This window comes from Anomalospiza imberbis, chromosome Z, assembly GCF_031753505.1.
Source record: "Anomalospiza imberbis isolate Cuckoo-Finch-1a 21T00152 chromosome Z, ASM3175350v1, whole genome shotgun sequence".
Classification (NCBI taxonomy): Eukaryota; Metazoa; Chordata; class Aves; order Passeriformes; family Viduidae; genus Anomalospiza; species Anomalospiza imberbis.
The window spans coordinates 36,570,082-36,583,193 of NC_089721.1; the positions used below are offsets into that span (position 1 = coordinate 36,570,082).

Consider the following 13,112-nt stretch of genomic DNA (forward strand, 5'->3'; position numbering starts at 1 on the left):
CTCTTCCTGGCACCGGGCACATCCTCCGCTCTCAGAGCCCAAGCGGCAGCTGGCTGCTCCCGAGGGGAAGCGGAGCCCTGCTGGGCACAGCCCGGACCGGAGGCATTGGCCGTCTGGAGTCTGCCGCGGGGCAGAGAAAGGCGAGGGGCAGCCGAGGGCCGGTGGCCTGGCTGAGCATTGCTACTCTTCTGCCGGCTGCCCTGTGGCTCCTGGGAAAGGAAAGGTTAGCAGTGTGTGCAGCACTCTGGGCACCGGGGGAGGGAGCCGGGCTGCTGGGCAGGCTGGAGCACAGGGCAGCGTCCTTCAGGCACGGCAGCTCTGCCAGGGGACCCGCGGCCAGCGGGAGGCAGTGACAGCTTGTCAGGTCCCGTCTGCAGGAGCCAGCGCCTCACACAGCTCTGGGAGGAAGCGCCTGCGCTCCTGCAGTTCTGCACTGAGCCAGAGCAAAGGTGTGCAATGCAGAGCGTTTGGCAGAAATATTCAGGGCCAGCAGGCCAGCCGGCTTTGTGCTCTCTGGCACACAGCAAGCGCTGTGCAACGCAGCTCTGAGCTGCTGGGAGAGAGGGAATCGGGGACGTGCCTGAGGGTTTTGCTTGAGTAGCAAACTGATTTAGAAGTGAGCAGAACAATTGCAGTAGGCAATCTGTATTTTCTTCAATAATTTTCTGAAAGAAAGTCACAATGTGTTGCACACAGGTAGGGTCATTGTGAAAGAAAGGCCTTATAAAATCAGGCCTTGCTCTGCTAAAAATGACCAGCTGGCCTGTTATGTCTTCTACGTGCAGCTAGCTAACTTCCCATGTGAAAAATCATAAGAATGACTGCAGTTATTACAGTTTGCTTCTGGAATAAACAAGAAATCTGTCCGATGAGAGTCCACAAAGGAAAAATGTAAACACATGAGTAGAAGAGGGAGTCTTAGCACGTCCACACAAAACCACCTTCTAAGCAATGAATTGTTTGGCAAGAAAACGACCAGGCAATTGGAGTTGAACACGAGGCCTGTGAAAACGGTATAAAAAGGAGTCATGTGAATAAAGAGTTGGCTTTCCCTGCACGAAGAGACCGAGTCCTGGCTGCTTTATTGACACAGCAATGTGGCTTCCCTCAGCAAGAACACTCGCAGGGTGTATTGATGAAATGCTTGTGTTTGATTTCTAAAATAGGAAGGAGAGGCGTTAAGTGTAACAAATAGGGCTTAGTCTGGAGAATTCCTTTAGCTTTAACAGGCGTGGCTGAACCCTGTATTGCCCCATTGCAGTGCCTAATGGGTGCGAGTGGCTACTTTAGCCTTGAGAATAAAGAGAGTGGTTCTGCTAAGAAGGTAGCTGGAATGCATTCAAAGGGAAGAAAGTGTTTTTAGGAGGCTCTTGACCAGCAAAGGAGAATTTGAGGAATGGAATATTTCCCAAAGGCCTGTGTCAGGAACCTGAGTCGTGTCCGAGGCCCTGCCATATTTGAGCCATGGTTGAGCAGGTTGACAAGACAATGAAGAAAAGTGTATTGTTTAATGGGTGGGAACATGACCCTTGAAAGAGAAACAAGGCATTGGTCAATCGGTGGGCAGTTAAGGTTTGAAAGGGGAACAATGCATAATGGAGCTGTTGTTGGCATGGAGTCGGTATGGTGAGCCATCGTGGCCTCATCTGACGTGCCGGCCATGTGTGAGCTGATGCTGTGACTGGGAAAATTCTGCTCCTGTGCAGGAGATATAAGGCCTGGTTCTGGGCTGGAGGGGTGAGAAGGACGAGATGCACACCGTTTTGATCCAGGGGATGTCCTGGAAGTGCACTGCCTACCTTCCCCTGCCACCAAGCACCACGCTCCATCTCCCTCTCCTGCTCAGTGGGTTTTTAGGAATCCAGGGCTTGGTATGTATTATTTGCTACTGGAACTAATGGAATAAATTTGCTTTGCAAGCCCAGTTGTGTCTTAGATTATTTTGTGCATGGGTCTCCTCCTGAACCTGTGGCACTGACCACTGGGGACCTACAGGATACTCCTACTCTGATGTCAGTAAATTCTGAGAAATGATTTAAATATGTCAAATAATTTGGAGTAATGTTTAGCCTGTAAGTTTCAGCTAAGTATTGAATATGTCCTAGTTCCATGGATACAAACTAGTAAGTGGGATTGCTGGGTGTGCAAGTGTTAGGGAAGTGATTCCCTATGCACCGAGTACTGAAATAAACGAATGCCTCCTTTCTAACCCTGAGCTGGCAGCAGGGATCAGGCCCTGCTTGGTAACTTTCATTTTGGCAACTTCTGTGAACAGGTAAGAAAGGTCAAAATGAAACCTTTTCCAGCTATTTCCATCTGCTTTATCTTTTTAGGCTCCAGAACTCTGTGGCACAGGTGGCCTGGGTGTGTGCAGAGCAATGCAGCCCCCACACACCCTCTGGTTTCCCCACAAGTTGCCATGCCTTGTTCCCAGGTGTGCCCTGCTCTGGCAGGAGAAAGAGCCCGCAGCACCGTGGGCACCGTGCCCTGCCCAGCCGGGGCTCTCTGGCACAGAGCAGCAGCAGCAGCACCAACACCTTTCAACCCGCTCCTGCCTTGGCTTCTCCTGGGACACAGAAGCCTCTGGAAATCCGCACCGCCAGTCGCATTCCCAGCTTGGAGCAGCTCCTGCGGGCAGGCAGATGCTGCCAGTTTGACTGTTCCCAAAGGGGAATAAAGGCAGAGATGTACGTACTCAGGAGCCCTGGGCATATCCAATAAACGTGCAAATATGTGGGAGATTTGTTTGGAATTATTTCAGCTGTTATGCCAACAGTGCGTTCTCTCCTGGTTCTGTGTGTTATAGATGATTAATGTAATAGTTGGCTCTCACAATTGAGAGATAGATATTATGTGGATGTTAAAATGTATAGTGATGTTATTGTAATATATCCTGCCATAGTTCTATTTCCCCTCCCCCTTGTAATAGCCTTGGTAGTCAGGGCTTTTGGGGAGGGCCGGCTTGTGACCAGCAGGCGCGGTGTAACAACACCTGACCTCCAGTCAAGATGTAAGAAAGGAATCTCCACCAGTGGACGGCAGAGAAAGGGTTGACTGACAAAACTCTGGAGGGGCTAAAGGGTATACAAGGCAGAGATCCGTTTTGTAGATGAGCTGCTCGTAATGGTCATAGAGACTCCCAGTGCTGCAATTTTTCCTTGTTCAGTGCTTTGTTAAGGTTTAATAAACCTTTGACGTTTTAAAAGTGAGGGTCATTTCTCAGATATGCAGTGCTTTGGGCTATTTTCTTGGTCTGGCTCCCTTTGCTTGGGTCCCAGCTGAGTGCTCAGTTGGGGTACAGGCTGTAGGTGCTTGGTGCGCTCTTGGAGTTACTCTTGGATCCCTTGAACAACAGGGTTTGGCCCACGAGTGGAATTTGTGCTGCTTTGTGACAGAGGAGAACTTCGCAGGCTATTGGGCGTTTGCTGTGCGAAGGTTGGTTATTGCTTTGCATAAATTCACAGGCCAATATCGAGTGTTTGCGTTGTGATGTCAGGGCATGGTTGCCATGTGGTCATGGTGACATCAGAAGGTTGACTTGGTGCACGGAAGGCCTCAGTGTCCTCAGAGCAGTCCTAGGGCTTGCTCAGTGCAGGAGCATCCTCCTGGTTGAGGCGTTTGTCTGTGGGCAGCTGCACACTGACAAGAGCCTTGTTTTTTCTAGTGTTGGAGCAAATCTGCACAACAGTGCTACAATGATTGAGGAACTTGCTGCTGCTTTTTTCACTGTTTACGGCATTTCCTATTCCAGCTATTACCTGACTAACCTGGCACGTAAGTAGAGGTTTTCCCTGGGTGTAACAGAACCTGGCTTTTGTATGTCTTTCTGCTCTTTCTTAGTGACTGAGTTATTTTGAAACAGAAAGAGCATTAGGGTGCCGCTGGTTTGGTAAAGCTCCTGTCAAGACGTTCAGCTAACAAGGGGGTGTCTGTAGCCACAGGGGAAGCATTTGCAAAGGAACCCGCAGGGGTTCTGTTCTCTCCATGGGAGAGTCCGAGGCAGCAGAGTCTGTCATTTCCTCAGTTTGCTGGGACAAGCAAGACAGCTTTGAAAATGTAAACTGGAGAACCTTCTTGGAAGGCGTCCTAAAAACTCTGCAGGTGTTCCCATAATTCACGGAAAGCTTCTTTCATTCTAAATTTTGTCATGGAAGGATTTGACTGTCTAATTGGACCCTTGACTGAGTGCTAAAATAGTGATTCCCTTTGCCATGGAATGCAAACTCCAAAGCAGTGAGTGTCTGCTCCTGAGCCCTGGAGCTGCTGCTGTGCTGTGTCACAATAGAGCTGCCACAGCTCAGTGGAATTTTGGGGAAGCTTTTCTGGGCAAATGTGTCCAGCAAGATAATGAGCATTAGTGCATACAACTGATTAAAAAAAAAAAAACAAACAAAAAAAGGTGCTGGAAGGAGAGGATTTTAAAAAGATGTGTTATGTGTTTGGTAGAACAGGAGCATTGGGTGTTAAAGAACAATTTGCATTTTCTTGACCATGTTTGTATTCATTTACTGGCTAAACAGGCCAAAGTGTAGGCACAACCAAGAATACTGTCCTGATCTCTTGCTGGTTGTGTGAATGAAATGTGTCTCCTGGAGGGATGTTGTGAAACGGAAAATACTCTCTGTTTGCGTTGCTTGTTCTGTGGGATTCACCAGTCCAGGCAATTTTCTCACAGCATCTGGTTCATTTTCCCTTGCCCACTACAGGTCACCTGAAGCATGTCTTCAGCGGTGCTGATCCTAAGGTGAGTGAGAAAGGAACATTTCATGTTCTTGGTGTTGAAGTATTGTAGAGTAAGCTGTGAGCTTAGCCAGAACAAGTAGACTGTACAGGGCCAGCCATGCAGGCCGACAGAAAATCCATTTTCATGCCTTCAGCAACAAACACAAAGGCATATCTGGATATTTTCTAATTTCCATTGCAGAGCTTGAATACCAACAAACACAGTTTGCAGAGACAACATTGCTTACTGACACCAGACAGGGATGAATACTTTAAATGAGGAATTTCCTGTAGAGTTGAATTAGCCCATTTTAATCAAGTCACAGTGACCTAGATTTTTATTCCTATCAAACTTCATGCTACTACCTGACAAGATGTGGTTGTAGAACTAGAAGGACAATGTAAAATTGTGGATGCTGTATTTGAAGTCAAACGGGCAACTCTGTGGTGAGGGAGCCCAGTGGGCCAAAAGGACCCAGGGGTGCCGGTCAAGAGCAGCTGAAGGTGGGCCAGCGCGTGGCCAGGTAGCCAAGAAGGCCAAGGGCATCCTGGCCTGTGCCAGCAACAGTGGGGCAGCAGGAGCAGGGCAGTGACCGTCCCCCTGGGCTGGGCAGCGCTGCGGGCACAGCTGGGAGTGCTGTGTCCAGTTGTGGGGCCCTGTGAAGCAGAAAGGCCTTGAGGGGCTGGAGCGCGTGCACAGGAGGACACGGGAGCTGGGGAAGGGTGTGGAGCGCAAGGCCAATGAGGAGGTGCTGAGGGAGCTTTAGCCTGGACAACGGGAGGCTCGTGAGGGACCTTCAGGACCACTTCTACAGATCCATACAGGACAGTGCTCACCACAAGGGCTGTTTCTCTTCCAAACATCCCCTCTCTGCATCCAAGTGATTCAGCCGCCTGAGGAGGTGACAATTGCTACTTGTGGTTTGATGGTTTGCTAGGAGGAGAAGCCCTGCTCATTTTCTCTCTTTCCAGCAAGCAAGGACAGTCCTGCACAACCTTTCCTGCCCTTTTTGTGCGCTGGGGGGGATTCTGATCCACTTTAATTTTCCATGTCTGCCGCAGCAATTGCAAAGGCCTTGCTGGCTATTTCCTACTTTTCCATTTCAGAGCTTTCAAGAGCTAAAAGCTCCGTTGTGCAGAGGCGCTGTTGCTTGTGGATAGCAGCCAGGGAGGACTATCAAATTCGTAGAGTTCATCCAATAGTGTTCTGTTGAATGAGCCTATTTTCATCGGGTCGGAGTGACTCAGAATCCCATTGCTAACAAAGTTGATGATTTCTCCTTAGAAGAGGTGGTTGTAGATCCGAGGAGAGAGGAGGTTGTTAACGATAGGTAACGGCCTGTCCTTCATGCTTCTCTCTTGCCGCAGATGACAGAAGCAACAGCGGTCTCTGCCCCGGCTCCCTCTGCTCCTGGAGAAGAAGCCAAAGAGGAGCAAAACGAGCAAGACAACCAGAAGCCTGCAGCTGTGGTCACAGCAGAGCCCGATGGCTCCAAGGGAGTAAGTGGCAGGGGTGGGTGGTGCTGTCTTTAGGCAGATTTCCATAAATCCCTACAAGATAATGCTCACTACAAATGCTAGTTCTTCGACAGATATCCCGTCACTGCATCCAAGTGCTTTTGACACTGGATTTGGTGACTCTTTCATCTTGTGATTTCTTCCTTTGTTATCAGGAGCAGTCCTGTTCAGTTTCTCCTTTTTCAGCCATGCAAGGCGATTTTCCTCCATCTTTTCTGCCCTTTTCCAGCGCTTGTTGAGATTCTGCTAGCATTTTCTTTTGCAAGGTGGCATTTCTGGTGGATGCAGTATTTTTACATGAGAACACATTGTTTGGGGCAGCGGCCTTGGTGCCGAAGGAGCTGTTCTGGTGCCAGACCAGTCAATGGGGCCTTGCACTTTGCGTTCATATTGACAGTACCTGTGCCTTTTTGCAGCCAGGCAATCAGTAAGCATGGTGTTTGGGAATTGAGCAGGAAATTAATGCTCTTGCATTCCAGCTGGTCCTCAGAGATCAGAGGAGCTTGGAGGGTCTGGGCTTCATTTCTAATTACAGCCCCTTTGGCACAGTCAGTGTTGTCGAGTCCAAGAGAAGCACTTGGCCGAGCACAGATGCTGCAAGAGTGCCGTTCCCAGTGCAAATGCTCTGGATCTGATTGCATTCCATAAGGACCTAAATGCTCCAGATTCCCCAGGAGTGTGGTTTATTGAAGCAACAGGAGAGCAATGTCAGGATTGCTGCTGATCAGGGCAATGGCTACCAAGGGTTGATGTGTGTAGCAACAGAAACGAGAGTAAAGAGAGATTATAAGAGTGAGATCTGTCTTTCTCTCCATCTATCTATCTATCTGTCTGTCTGTCTGTCTATCTCACAAAGGAAGCCACCTGCAGAGCTAGGATGGAGCTGTGGGACTGGGCTGGGTGTCAGGCAATACTGAAAGACAAACAGGGCATGGCAGAAGCAGAAGGAGGCCCTCACCAGACCCTTAAGAAATGCCACACCTTCCCTGTCAGCTGCCTGAGAGGCTGTTGGAGCTTCAGCCCCCAAAGGCCCCTGATTGTAGTGCCAGGGTCACTTTGGAATCTGTGCCTCCTCACGGGCAGAGAATGACCCAGGAGAGCAGCAGCACAGTGCTTTGGGAACGTGTGAGCCCATCAGACTTTGAATCTTGGCCCACAAATGTCGTATGGAAAGTTGAAACCCATCTTCTCTTGCTTTCTGTGCAGGTCCTTCCAGAGAAAGAGCAGGAGCAGATTGCTTTATCAGAGATGCCATGCCAGACTCAGGGAGAGCTGTTCCCAGCCCGAGAGCAGGAAGAGCAGCTCAGGCAGCAGGTGGAAGAGCCACAGGAGAATGGCCAGGTAAGCCTGACTCGCCAGGTGTCAGAGAGAAGGGCAGGAAGAGGGGCATGAAACACAGCTCTTGGGGCTGAGGAGGCCAGGAGTCCCAGAGGCACTGAAAGCACAGAGCCTTGGAATCTGCAGAGATCAGCACTGGGACAGGAGGGTTTCATTGGAAGCAGATGTGGGTAGGGAAGCAGAAAGAAGTGGCTGAATAAATGTGATTTGGAGGCTGCAAGAGGAAAAAGCTGAGCCTGATGGCAGCTCCCAGTCACTTGCTCTGCATTTGTGTGTACAGAAGCTCAAGGCAGAGCCACAAGCAGAGCTGCCCGAAGCTCAGAGGGCCATCATGGAAGTGAAGAAGAGGAACCAGGATGACATGAGAAGAATTCAAGAGGAGATGAATCTCCACCAGCAGAGGGGCGATCAACAAAACCAGGTGAGTGAAAGAGTGGCAGCCACTCCACTCATGAAAGATCCTCTCTCTTGTATTTTACGGAACTTGAAGGAACAGCTGGACTCGGAGTTTCAGAAAGCTCAGGCTAAGATCAAGGCAAGGGAGAAGAGGCAGGAGGAAGAAATGAAAATCGTCAGAGAAAAACTTAATCTCCTCTCTCAGGCTCTACAAAAGCAAGTGAGTGAAAGAGGGATAGCCACTGCAGTCACCAAACTGGTGGTTTGTGCCCTTCTTACCTTTGCACTGCAGAGCAGCAGGGAGCGGGGTGATGCCTCTGAGTGCCATCCTGCTGTAGTGTGTATCACAGTCACTCTGAAGGACATTTCCTGGTGTGCTGAATCTCAACTGCTGCCCTGGACAGTGGGACTTGTCCTTTGGCCTTTTGGCCAGCAGTCATCCAAATTGATTCCTCCTGGCCTGTTCCTGCTCTCCTTGTTTCTTGAGGTGTTTTTACAGGGGAATATGGTGACCCAGATGGAGGATTGAAACAAGCTGTCTGTATCCCTTGTAAATCTGTTCTTCCCCTTTCCTCACAGTCAATGACTCTTGACTGACAGGGACAAGCTGTAGTCTCTGACTGCTTTGTTCTGTTTGACTTGAGGTGCAAGTGTTGACATCTCACCAGGCAGTCAGCAAAGACTTCCAGCAAATGAGTGGCAATGAAGAACCCCGAGGCTGGCGTGAGGCACAGGAACTGTCCCCACCAAAGGTGCTACAGGTTGAGCATGACCTGAAGATGGTGCAGGAAAAGAGGACCCAGTGGGAGGAGGCAGAACATTTGAACAAGGAGATGCAAGTGTGTCTGAAGCCCTTGGAGGGGGAAAGGAATCCTTGAGAGGAAGTAGAATGGTCATTGTGGCAGTGATCCTTCAGAAAATCCATAACAATGGAACATGAATCTGGCCATGAACTCGAGTAGAACTAGCCTTTGGTTTTGACCCATCCAGTTTGAGAAGTGGACATCAGAAAAAACCCACTTAAGAGCCCTGCATGTGGCTGACAGCACCTTCCTAAGGGCTTGCATTTGAAATGGGATCTCAGGCTAATCTCTGCCAGCCACCTTTCTGACATAAACTCATTTCTTGTCACAGATCTACAAGGGCTTTGTCACCAAACCTGCTGCAGCAGCACCATTGTCTAAAGGAGCCTTTGCTCCCCAGCCTGAGAAGTGGAGCCGGGGCAGTTTGTTCATCTCCGGTGCTCACCCAGCTGCTGCTCAGCAACAGGAGATCAAGGGTGACTCCCTGGAGCTACTGAGTACGTCTGCTGTATTTCTTGTCTGAGGGACAGTGTCTCGTGTGCAGGTGTCAGCATAGCTGTACCAAATGCTTTTCCTGAGTTTGGTGTCCCAGGGACATTTAGAGACATTTCCCCACAGGAAATGCTGTAGAAAATCAGTCTCTGTGCTGGCCACCTGTGCTGCAGAGCTGTCTGCCTGGTTGTTGTGGTTACCCAGGAGCCGACCACAAAGGGTTCAAAGCTCCAGGCTCTGGGTCTGCCTTTTGTATCTCCTGGAAGCTGGGATCTCTGCTTTAAAGTGAGCATCTTGCATTTTGTTTCCCTCAGGGAAAATAGTGAACATGGAAAATCCCATGATGAAATACACTGAACTGGAATATATTGGCAGAGGGTGAGTCCAACCACAGTTACTTCTACACAACCATGGGCCAGATGTTTTTCTGGCGGAATATCTATCCAGTGTGAAGTCAGGCCACCTGCAAACAGACATCTATCCCCATGTTCAGACACTGGGGGTAGATTGTCCCATTTCTCAGTGCTGCTCAGAATTTGTGAGTGTACCCAGAAGGCATTGTCAGAGACACCTCCGTGCTGCCAAGGTCTTGCCTGCAGCAAGGAACAGGACCTGGAAGATCTCCTTGTCTCCCAAGTGTGGGACAGTTCTGTGTTAATTTCCTTAGCATTTTGGTATATCTCCAAATCATACAGCCACACTAATAAAAGGGAAAGAAACTTGCTTGCCTGAAAGAGCAACCTGCTCCCTGATAGCTGTCAGATAACAGTTCTCAGGACAATTCCTTTCCAAAGGATTGCTGACGGAAATACTACATGGTCAGGATAAAAACTGCACAGTTTAGAACTGAAACCCGAGATGAAAGAAGGAGCTCTCTTTAGGAGCTGAGGCAGTAAATGGCAATGCTTCAGGGACAGGCCCAGTGCCCATGCACTTGAGAGGAAGATGCATCATCTGCCTTCTGGCAGAGCTCGCCTGCATCCTGCAGGTTTTAGGCATTTACAGCAGAGATCTCCTCTGTGGGCTGGCTTTCACTGCAAGATCTAAATGGCTTCCTCTTTCTTTGCTGCTTTTTTGTTTCTAGGACTTTTGGAGATGTTTGCAGAGCATTTGACAATGCCACAGTAGGACAGGTAAATGTCAACATCCCCCGCAGACCCTCTGGTGTGAGCAGCTGCAGCTGGAGCTTTGAGTAGAGCTGTGCTGAAAAGGCAAAAGAAGCACAGACTGGTACCAGCCTGCAAAATGCATTTGGGATAGTCTTTGTCCTTCTCAGCGGCCAGAAGGAAGGCAGAGAGGGCAGCAGTTCCTTTCAGAGAAGGATGTGCCCATTTGCTCTCAATTGCTAAAACAAAGGTGGTACCTTTGAGCATCTCACTGTTCTTTGGGGCTACAGCTTCAGAGTCCTGAATTCTCATTTCTGGCTGCCAGCAAATACATCTGATAGTTACTGGTAGTTCCTTAGCCACCTGCAGTGCTGCACTTCAGAACTGCACATAGGGAGAGATCTGCAAGGTGTCCCTAAAAGCCCTAAGCCCTGCCCATAGCCCAAGATGTATCCACAGAGTATTAAGGCATGGATTACTTCTTCTGAATCCCATGCAAAGTGTCAGGGAGTGTGCTCACAAGTTTGTGGGTGATAGTTGAGACACCTCTGTTGCCAAGTGGACAAGGCAAAGCCTCAGTGGCCACGTGTCCTGTAACTGGCCTCCAAGGGAGCAGAGAAACGGGCTGTTGCAATGTCACTTCCTAATTATTGCAATGCCTAATCGCAAGGCAGTTTGGCACAGCTCAGTTGTGTCATTGCAAAATCACTCGCTCCATGTGCCTTGTGGTCTTGTGCCACCAACTTCCAAAGTTACTGATTTTCAGTGTCATTTTAGGTGGCCATAAAGAAAATAAATCTCCAAGGACTGAGGAAGAAGGAACTAAAAGTCAATGAACTTAGGGTCATGAAGACAAATAAGAATCCCCACCTGGTCAACTATTTAGACAGGTGAGTTGTCGTGAATGTTTGTTTACATATTGCAAACATGCAAGGTAAAATTCCACTTTTGTTCACTGGCAGAAAAGAGAGCTGTAATTATTGGATAATTATTGTTGCTCTGCTCATCTCCAGTGGATGGGAAGAGAGTGCATCTTGTCTGCATGAGTCTTCCCTGGTGCACATGGTTTGAAATTATTCAAAAACCTGCATCAGTCATATCTTACTAAATCAATAGCCTGTAAGTTCACAGCCACCGCATTGTTTTGGGGCTTGATTTTTTTCAAGAGTCCTCTTCCGCCCAGACAAACTAACATGGATTTCCCTTGGATTGTGTCCCCTCTTTTCCATTGCTTTGCATGCCAGGAAGACTAGGTGCTTATTTCCAGAAACACACAGTTTGACAGGTTTTTTTATCTGCTCCTAAACTGCAGTTTTTACTTGCTGGCTATTTAAGACATCTCCTTTTTCACAGCTGTGCCTTTCTTCCTGAGACAGATTGCAAACAATGCGCAGCCTAGAGGGAATGTCTATTCCTTTTACTCTGTCCTTGTCACAAAGGGACTCGGAAACAAGAATCAATCAAGAAAACAACCCAGCCATGCACGTTTATCTCCATGCTCTTGTTTCCTTCTTCCAGCTACCTTGTGGATAAGCAATTCTGGCTGGTCGTGGAGTACATGGACGGAGGCACTCTGAGCGATGTCATCAGCAAGACCTACCTGTGTGAAGACGAGATGGCAACCATCAGTCGGGAGGTCAGCAATCCCACCTGTGCTGCCAAGGGCTTGGGCAGGATTGTCTGGGAAACAGGGGCTCAGACCTGGAGTGATTTCATGTTCCAAGCTTTGTTTCTGTGTTGCTGGTATGCTACGGGCAAGTAAAAGCATCTCAAGTGAACTGCCTGCCAGTGCCCCTGCACTCATTGTACTCAGTTCGTGTACTCATATCTCCTGCTGTTGTATTCTCACTCTGCCTCATGTAGTTGTATTTGCTGTTCTCACCTTGCCTCCCTAAACTGTTGTCTCGAGCCTGTCTGCACTGCATTTCTTGCCTGTAAAAGCAAAGGTGCTGGTGGCAGGATTTGAAATGATCAGCAAAGAAAAAAAGAGAGACTCATTTCTCACAGTCCTCAACTGAAAAGGACCGTAGTGCAGCCAAAATGCTCTTTGCTACAGGAAGGTAACTGATGTGATACTTCCAAGCCTGTGCTGAGGCCAGCAGCAAAACCGTTGTCATGCAGCCTCCCACCCCAAAGCGATCCACTTCACACCAAAGGGAGGGACTTTTTCTTTCTTGGCAAAACCCTCCTTTGTCCTCGGCATGCAGAAAGCACATCCACTGCAGCAGCAGTCATCCTGGCTGGTTTGCAGGGGGCAGTCTACAACAGCAGGTGCTGTTGCTCTTTCCAAAGCTGACATGCCTTTCCTTAGAAAGGTCCCGCTCTGCAAGTGTTGCAGCAGCAAGCTCTTCCTCTCAATGGCACTGTGTTCTGCCATTACTCGCCATTCCCCTGCAGAGGGAATCTTTAGAGCTGTTTCCTTACTTGCGTGTTGAAATCACATCACTAATTTTTCCCTCCTGTTTCTCTTTTCTCTCTCAGTGCCTGCAGGGACTGGATTTTCTTCACTCAAACCACGTGATCCACCGAGACGTGAGGAGCAGCAACATCCTTCTCAGAACCGACGGCTCTGTCAAGCTGGGTCAGTATCTTCTTGGTCAGGTGCAGCATTCCAGGGATGTGGGGTGTGGGGCTGCTTTGAGCGACTGCCAGCTCCCCAGAAATGGTGCTGGTGGCAGTGCAGGGCCCCCCGCCGTGAGCTGATGACACAGTTGCAACGTGCACAGAGGTATAAATA

General features: G+C 49.1%; 2 protein-coding genes across 4 annotated transcripts in view; both read left to right on the forward strand.

The window, feature by feature from the left end:
• The first annotated feature begins 6,073 nt into the window (after positions 1–6,073).
• Positions 6,074–9,277, forward strand: LOC137465202 (golgin subfamily A member 6-like protein 22). 2 transcript variants are annotated; one of them, XM_068177062.1, is made up of 4 exons: positions 6,074–6,222; positions 7,447–7,581; positions 7,859–8,194; positions 8,619–9,277. In XM_068177062.1, exons 1-4 carry the CDS (start codon positions 6,091–6,093, stop codon positions 8,850–8,852), a joined length of 837 nt encoding a protein of 278 aa, XP_068033163.1. In that variant the 5' UTR covers positions 6,074–6,090; the 3' UTR covers positions 8,853–9,277. The 2 variants fall into 2 exon arrangements, with proteins under 2 accessions (XP_068033163.1, XP_068033162.1); XM_068177061.1 differs by lacking the exon at positions 6,074–6,222 and adding an exon at positions 7,160–7,365.
• The window catches only part of LOC137465201 (serine/threonine-protein kinase PAK 3-like), a 41,648-nt gene continuing 37,676 nt past the window's right edge, over positions 9,141–13,112 (forward strand). For both annotated transcript variants that reach the window (XR_010994592.1, XM_068177059.1), the window contains exons 1-6: positions 9,141–9,274; positions 9,584–9,647; positions 10,354–10,402; positions 11,153–11,265; positions 11,894–12,011; positions 12,857–12,956. Coding sequence is in view for 1 of the 2 variants with exons in the window: in XM_068177059.1 (XP_068033160.1) it covers positions 9,598–9,647; positions 10,354–10,402; positions 11,153–11,265; positions 11,894–12,011; positions 12,857–12,956 (430 nt within the window). In the remaining variant the exon portion in view is untranslated. The remainder of the gene's footprint in view (positions 9,275–9,583; positions 9,648–10,353; positions 10,403–11,152; positions 11,266–11,893; positions 12,012–12,856; positions 12,957–13,112) is intronic.

Bases quoted from the DNA above. Each gene is read 5' to 3' on its own strand.
- LOC137465202 (XM_068177061.1), top strand. From the start codon at position 7,213: ATGCCACACCTTCCCTGTCAGCTGCCTGAGAGGCTGTTGGAGCTTCAG. The intron at 7,582-7,858 runs GTAAGCCTGACT...TTGTGTGTACAG, and splicing joins AGCCACAGGAGAATGGCCAG to AAGCTCAAGGCAGAGCCACA. The intron at 8,195-8,618 runs GTGAGTGAAAGA...GTTTGACTTGAG, and splicing joins CTCAGGCTCTACAAAAGCAA to GTGCAAGTGTTGACATCTCA.